The sequence below is a fragment of the Prunus mume genome, linkage group LG6 (genome assembly GCF_029339155.1).
Source record: "Prunus mume cultivar Tortuosa linkage group LG6, ASM2933915v1, whole genome shotgun sequence".
In the NCBI taxonomy this organism is placed as follows: domain Eukaryota; kingdom Viridiplantae; phylum Streptophyta; class Magnoliopsida; order Rosales; family Rosaceae; genus Prunus; species Prunus mume.
Genome location: NC_142703.1, coordinates 16,130,230 through 16,138,454, shown reverse-complemented (window position 1 = coordinate 16,138,454; position 8,225 = coordinate 16,130,230). Strand labels below are relative to the sequence as shown.

The 8,225-nt window shown below is 35.0% G+C and overlaps 1 protein-coding gene across 1 annotated transcript; it reads right to left on the bottom strand.

The window, feature by feature from the left end:
* Nucleotides 1-3,307: 3,307 nt before the first annotated feature.
* Nucleotides 3,308-5,011, bottom strand: LOC103335394 (uncharacterized). Its single transcript, XM_089055367.1, has one exon. It carries the CDS (start codon nt 4,717-4,719, stop codon nt 3,520-3,522), a length of 1,200 nt encoding a protein of 399 aa, XP_088911493.1. The 5' UTR covers nt 4,720-5,011; the 3' UTR covers nt 3,308-3,519.
* Nucleotides 5,012-8,225: the final 3,214 nt, after the last annotated feature.

The window sequence follows — 8,225 nt, the reverse complement described above, 5'->3', positions numbered from 1 at the left end:
TATTGGTCGATGATAGCAATACAATACTATCTTTGTTACAAGAAAGGTTTTTTCGCATCTTTAGGGCATCAACTTGTCTCTATATAAGGAAGCTTAAATACAAACAAAACCAAAACCTAGACCTCTAACTATCTAGGGATGTAATTTCTCATAAGTAGGTTAGGCCAATTATTTATGACTGTAAGTTTGTTTATTTACATTCGAATTCGAATTTTCCTCTCTTTAAATCAAATAAATTAAAACTAATTTAGACTATTGTTTGTATTAAAATATATATATATATATATACACCCAATCACATTTTATCAGTTTAATAAGCTAAACATTTTTGTTACATGCTGATTACTTTTTTAATTTCGTTTTCTATATAATATAAAGGACTAAACCAACAGAGAGGAGGTGGCTTCTTTTTCTCTACTTCATTCACAAAGTAACTTTTGACTCTTTTCAACTTTTTTCAATACTTTATGCTTCATTCCAAATGCTTTTTACTCGACCACAGCCATGCTCACTCACTCACTCTTGGAATTTGAATATAATATATTTCTTCTTTCTACGAAGAAAAAATTCAACAGAGTCCAAACCCTGTGTCCTTTTTTTCCAAGTTATAATATATCAAAATATATATATATAAAGAAGCACGGGTTAGACACGAAAACCATATATGAGTAAATAAAACAAAGAGTTCCTCTCTTTTTTACCAAAGATGTCGTGCCCCATCTTACCAATTCCAAGTATGACGAAGCAGAAACGGAAAAATTTCATTCATAACTATAATTATTGGCGACAATAATGCAGTGCGGCCATGGATGATAAACAAAAATTGTCACCAACCAACCACCATGTATACTTGGTACCTTCAAGATCATCATATCATGATCTAGATATTTATCACTTTTGTCATCATCAACAGATATAATATGAGACAATCTCTTAATCTTTTTCTGGGTGTAAAGATTAGGGTATAATGTACATGAAGCATCATCCCATTATCGCATCAACCCCATGCTCCTCCTTTTCCTCACTTTTTCTTTCACTCTGCAAACCAAAGTAACCATAATTATAGGATTTTATGTGGGTCTCCCTTCGTAATAGACAAAACTATTCTTTCAATAAAGCTAGGTTATGCATGCATGGCTTGTTGCCCTTCTTTAACCAACAAGAGCATTGGGAATCTATAAAAAGCAGAGTTCTACAATGAAGAACGATATAGATAGTTACTCACGCGCGCATTATATCAATGGTCTAAACTTGAGACTTTTTCATAAAATGCTTAATGGCTCTTGTTTACATTGCACACCTCATCCAATGTGTATCCTCTTTGACTTATAATTAGGTGATGCATAGTTGATAGAGACATTAGCTAGCTTAGAGTTCGTTTGATAAAGTTTTTATCTTTTCTTTTTCTTTTTCTATTATTAAATTGAGAGAGAAAAGAGGTGGGCAAGGGAGGAAGGAGAAGAGATAGAACGATTTTCTTAAATAGAAATTAGAAATCAATTCCAATGATCATAATTGTTTCATCTAATTCTTGATTCCAATATAGTAAAGGGTGAATGAGTAACCATTAGGATGTGAGCCAATACTATATTGTATTATATTCTAATATTCCTCCTCAACCCTCATGTAGGATTGGTCTTCAAATATATAAATTGTGCCTAATACTATAATATGCAGAAAGAAAAAAAATTGTTAATTAGTGCAGGGATCTTGTGGAGTTGCATCACTACAAGTGATCACTTGTACTGCATTATAGGGTTTTTTTAATAAAGAATTTATAGTTTTTTCCCAATAAAAGATGACAGCCGGAATTTGAACTTCCTTTTCTAACATTAGAAAGAACAGTACCATTAAACTATAACCTTTTCTAATATTAGAAAGAACAGTGCCATTAAACTATAAGTTAGTCGACAAGATTCTCATAACCTTAACTTTTGATTGTAATTAAGTTTGTTAATTTATCAATATTCTTATAAATTTAAAATATATGAGTCTAACAATTAGAACCTTTCTAAGGAAAAAGTAGCCAAAATTACGTGCTGAAATATAAAATTCTTACACAAGTGATCATATTTTCTCATTGTTTGAAACTTCAAGTACAGTAGTACACTAGTGACACCTAATTCATTTTGTTGGATTGCTTAGGCAAAGCACATGCATGGGCCTAACACATTAAACATGGAACCCCCCTTGTTCATCATTGCAGGTTGTGTGGTGATTACGAATTTATGGTTGAAATTCGACAGGAATATCGAAAAGGAAAAGGATTTTTTATGTCCCAGTTTTGTTTTATTTTTAAATAATTGAATGATTCTCCACCTTTTGCTTGATTATTGGTGGCAAAACCGAATTAGACAACTTTACACTGTAAAACATTACTGCTATAATGATTACACATCCCAACAATGATTACGGTGTGGAAAATCTTTTTCTTTGATCTACCCATGTGTCTGTGTGCTGCTGATATCCATCCACCGTCCTTCTTCATCTATTTTCTTATGTAAGTTTATTACTAAATAGAAGACTGGGATTTACCACATTGTCCTATCATTTGCCAATGTTACTAGCTTATAAGTGAAGGGACACTGCTTGACTCATTCCTGCAAGGAGATATTCCTCATTTATATGAATCATAGTTTGGCGCATAAGTAAAAAGAAAAATTTATGCACACATGTAACATTGCTATTGGCAGGAATGTAAGAGCTCCTACTAACATGATAAGGAGGGAAGTGTTTTCCTAAATAAAGAAGGGTTAGTCAAATTTATATAATATTGTTCCGTCTTTTAACTTAGGATTATGATATTGGGAAGTGAAATATCACGAGACTAAGAGTTAGCAATTAATGGTTTATTACGAAGGTAAATGTTTATATAAATCTTAAGGAACTACTCCTTATATATAAATCTTAGGAATGGCGTTTCCTATTTTAATTTTGTGTTGTTCTGCAAGAGGAAAATTAGGTGGTTTTCATGCATCATGCGTTCAAATAGAAAGTGAAAGGGCATGGACAATGAAAAAAGGAAAGTGGGATGGTGACATCTTTAGTTTCTGTTTTCTTCTTTTTCCTTCCCTTTAATTCAAACTAGACAAATACTCTTCAATAACGTTAGATGTGCTCTTTCCTATATCATATATGTCGGTAAATCATTCATTGCCATTCCAAGAGCTCTCATAAGATATATTTTTTTGTAACTGAAAAAACAGATATATTATCTATGAATGAACTCAAATGTAATTTGACATGATTAAGGAGAGGAGAGAAAAAAAAATTAGTTTCATAATTGGTCCCAACCAAACACAAAACGTTGCTTGTAATTTAATCTCTTGTATATATATGTTTCATACTATTCGATTTCATTTCTTGTGATAGAGACACCACACACATGCCCCAACAATCAAATAATCCAACCAAGATCATCAAGTTGATCATCAACCATATGAGCAAAACTCAAACATCCGCATCCCACAACAAAGAAATTTGAACAGAAAAAAATTATATCTACGGCTACAGATCGAGTCATGGTCTGCACCCTCCGCCACGTGTCAAAGACCCAAAAGCCCCTCTGGAAATCTCATGCAACCCGGGGTTGAACCCCAAGCAACCCAAGAGGCCATGCTTGTACGGCAAGAAGGTCTTCCTCCTCATCTCCTCCGTAACCGCCCGGTTCGCGGTGTAATGCAACTCGTGAGGCGAAATCGGCCCTCTCCTCCTCGAGCTCACTGACCCCACGCTGTCGGTGGACCGAAAACTCGAGTTCTTCACATCCTCCGCAATATTACTGCTACTTTTCTTGGGGGACAGCATCGCGTACTTTCTCAACGGGTCTTTTCCAGTTGTGGCTCGGCCTTCTGATGCGCTTCGAAACAACAAAAGATCTTTCAATTTCCACTTTCTACTTACTTTCGATGAAGAGAACGAGATCGCTGACAAAAATGAAGAATATGCTGAAGATGTGGAGGCCTTGTTGGAGTTGGTTGTTGATGAAGAAGCTGTCTTGTCTTCTTCGATGTCGAACATGACGTCCGACACGCGCAGGGGAGACAAAGATCTGGTTCCCTTTTTACGCACGGAAGGAGATCTTTCTCTCCCCCGCCTTTCTTCTTGATTTCCATATTCATACTCGTTCTTTCGGGTCTCATTCATTGCGGCAGCGAAAGGATCATCATGAGCCTGATGGTCCTTTCGGTGATGCCGCGGGGATAGTACTCCCTGAACCAATTTCTTTCCTTGGGAAAGTCTCGACGCTCTTGGAGACGGTGACCTCGGGGAAAAACCGGAGGGACCTGGCTCATCAGCTCCATTGCTCCCAACTTGTAAGCGAGGAGGGGGTTTCAGAGGCCTGATCTTGCCGCCGTCGAAGAGCTCGTCTGCTGGCAAGGAAGCCTTCTCCAACTGCCCACTAAAATCAAACTCAAAATCCTCCTCCAGATGATGACTATGATCACCATTAATGGTAGCTCTGGACTTGGGAATTCCGGGCTTCTCTTCCCACTTGAAAGGGATCGAGGAGGCTGAAAGTCTTGGACCGTTTTCGCCGGAGAGGTCGTTGAAGTGGCTGTAGAAGGAAGAGGCCCGGGTGGGGCTGGTGGGTGCGCTGAAGAAATAGTTGCCAAATCGAGTGGGGCTTGAAGGAGCAGTCATGTAGGGGGAGGAGCAGGCGCTGCTGTCGAAGTTGAAGTCCACAGGGGGCACTGGGTGAGCCACTTGTATCTCCATGACTGGTTGAGCTGAAGAGCTTAAGCTCTGGTTTTTGGGGGTTGGGGATTTAAGGTTAGAGAAACAGTGAGAGAGTATTGAGATATATAGGAGGTTTTAGAGAAAGAAAGAGGAGAGAGGATGAGAGGAAAGGGAGGGGAAAGAGGATAGTGGGAGAAGATTGACTAAATGACTAGAGTTGAGTCTAGAGAGAAGATTGGTCATAGACGCCAACTTTATATTTAAATCAACTCGCTCTTCCATCTGTAGCATTTATTATTCTATTTTCTCTGGTCCATCTCCGTGTGTGGGTGGTTTTGCCTTGCTTGGTTTGTTTTCCCACTCATTTAGTACCCTCCTCTCTCTCTCTCTCTCTCTCTCTCTCTCTCTCTCACTGTGTTGGATTTAACTAACTTTTGTTTCCGATTTAGAAAAAGGAAAGAAAAATCGATGTCAATAAATAAAAGGAAATATGTTGTTTGGAATTGAGCATCAACTTACAATACTTGGGATATTGTGGATATTTTGTAATACGAATAAAATATCAATAATGTATTAGGTATTGTAAATTGATATTTTATACTAACCAAATACTTTTATCAATGAAATTGTTAATATTTAGCGCACATTAAGATTGTTTAGTTTAGACCATGATAAGTGGCAAATAGCGTAACAATCAGAAAGTGTTGAGTTCTTTAAAAAAATTAGGATATTTTTTTTTTCACAATATTTAATTTATGTGATACGAACAGATCACATGAAGTGAAGTATACGTATGATTTTCGTGAAATAGATTATGTAACTAATTCGATGGTTTCTATAGACAATTCCATTAAAACAACTGGAATATGCTCATTTTATATGCCTTTTTAATGATTTCAGTATGGTCACTGTAGATATGTTTTGTTGGCATAATTTGTGACTTTCCTTGCACACTATGAATTCTCATATTAATTGTAATTGATTTCCTTTTATTTCTGATTTCCTATTGTGAATAGAATTAGTAGTTATTACTTTCATTGGCCTACAATGCTTTCTTGTATTATAAACATGATATAGTATAAGAAGAAAAATATATAGAATATTCCCACAAACAATATTCTCTCATATTTTAGTATGTTTGTCTTCTCTTTACGCATTTTTTGAGTTAGAAAGAAGTCATCTCTAAAAACTAAATCTGTGTCTTAGCAGGCCAGAGGTTTTGAGAACGATAAGTTGTCAGCATACATTATCCTACAAAGAAATGTGATTATTAATTTGGTGCATGCATAAGGGCGGCCAATTACGTGGCCTCTTGTTTTTGGATTATTTCGTTGAAGGTCTTTAGGAAGCTTTAAAGGGCATGTTGCTTATAAAATTGACAGATGACGGTGATTTTTGAGAAGGTCAGCCACATACATTGCCCTCAGCTGAGATCATAATATTGACAGAGAGATGAGAGATGGCGTTGAGTATTGGACTTAGTGGCAAATAAGGTTTAATCTGGGGCAGATTGCTTGTTTTGGCATGAAAAAAAAAAAAAAAAAAAACTATGTAATTTTGGGGTAGCCAACTTCGTAACTTAGGCACCACATTCATTGTCATTAGGCAAAACTCTTAAGCTGACAAGTAAACAAGTCCTATAGCTAGTATATTTTTTATAATTTGCAAAATGTCAAAAGAATGCGTATTCACAACAAACCAACTATCTTGCAAGTATGGTATAACTCAGTTGGTTGAGCTCTTTCACCTCCACCCACATGAACAAAAGTTCGAAACCTCCAAACGTCCCCCCTCCCTCAATCGCTCATCTTATCAAATTATATTATAAAATAAAATCATATTTTCAAATTAAAAGGATATTAATAATGTTACTCTCTATTGAGCAAATAAATTTTCAATACAATTTTTTTAAGAATAAAATGTAAATTCAATTAGTACTAGATTATAATATTTCTATCAAATTTTGGTACCATTATGTTTTATTTCCAATTTATAATTTTTCACGTAGCCTTTTACGTTTGTAGATTTTGGGTAGATTAGAGGAGATGTCCTTTTTGCGAACAAGATTTCCCCACTAGGGGTAAAGATGTTGACTTTTGCGACCTCCTTCTCCGGTGCTTGGATTATTCACTTAGATTTTCGACCATTTTGCATCAAATCGACAAAACATGTCGGGGCACACATTTATATGATGAAATGTGTTCGTTTTTATATTTTTATTTCTTTATACATTTTTTTTAATTAAAAACAAACTCGAAACTCATATTAATAAGTGAATTTCTTACGCACATAGATTGCCCTATCCCAAAAATATATATATATACATATAAGTTTAATAGATTTAGCACAATAATTACTTGTGAAATATTTATCCAGTGAAATAATATTTTCACTTCCAACTAGTTGCCAATTGGCAATCAGTGATGGGATCGGATGCTGTCACAATCACATTAACATGATAGGATTTTATCCGTTTTGACATGCGTATAAGGTGGGATTATTTATTCACGCCAACCGTCCAAATAAAATATACAAACCTCAACGCCTTGTTAAGAAAAGAAAAAAAAAACATTCTTTATTGTTAGATTATCTTGAAATAGTTGATAAACACGAATAATTTTTTAAATTCTAATTATACGTATAATAAGATAAATGAAGTGTATAGATTATTGTCAACCGTGAATATAAGTAGATTTCAAAATACATCAACGATCCTATATGAGCCGCTATAGCATAACTCTATATAATAATCATATAATTTTCACTTGTAGCACACACGTTTTAACAACCTCATCATCTAGAACATAAGAATACATCAAATACGATGGCTACGATTACATCACTGCTTTGTATTGTAAGCATAAAATCCATAATAGTTGCTTGCTTGCAGAAGTTGAAGATTTTGCAATGCCAATTGTTATGTCATAGTCAATAGGCTCATCATCACGGACAAGGATTTACAAGCACCCATTGGGAAGAGTGTTAAAAAAAAAAAGCACTCTAACGTTCGCAATGCCACTGCCTCTTGTTTATTTTGATATTTGAAAATCGCTCTCAATGACATGTGGGTTGTGCCCAAAGTCTTAAACACTCTTTTGTCCTATTAAGGATTAGCCCATCTAGTCCACTAGGGGCTAAAAGAAATATAAGATTATTGTTAATTATCTCTTGTACTTCTTTGCATTTGCATGTTGAGATCGGTTGTCTACATATTGAACTAGTTTACAATATGATACATATAAATTTGTAATCTAACAGAAGTCATCCAATTTGACCAAGAACATATATATATATATATAGTTATTTTCTTATTTGGATGTCCGCACGTTATTATCATGCAGATTCTATTCTAAACAGTGAAAGCCAAAGAGAGATAATACAAAATACATGACGTCCGCAAGATAATAATGTCTGAATGTCCATATAATAGAATTCTATATATATAAGCGAGAAAATTCATTTAAGGCATGTCAATGCACCTCCACCAATTAAATTATATTAAATGTGTGTATATATATATATATAGTCAATGATTAATCTTTGAT

What these genes read in the sequence shown, in the direction of transcription:
- LOC103335394 (XM_089055367.1), bottom strand. Translation starts at nt 4,719, where the DNA reads ATGGAGATACAAGTGGCTCACCCAGTGCCCCCTGTGGACTTCAACTTC.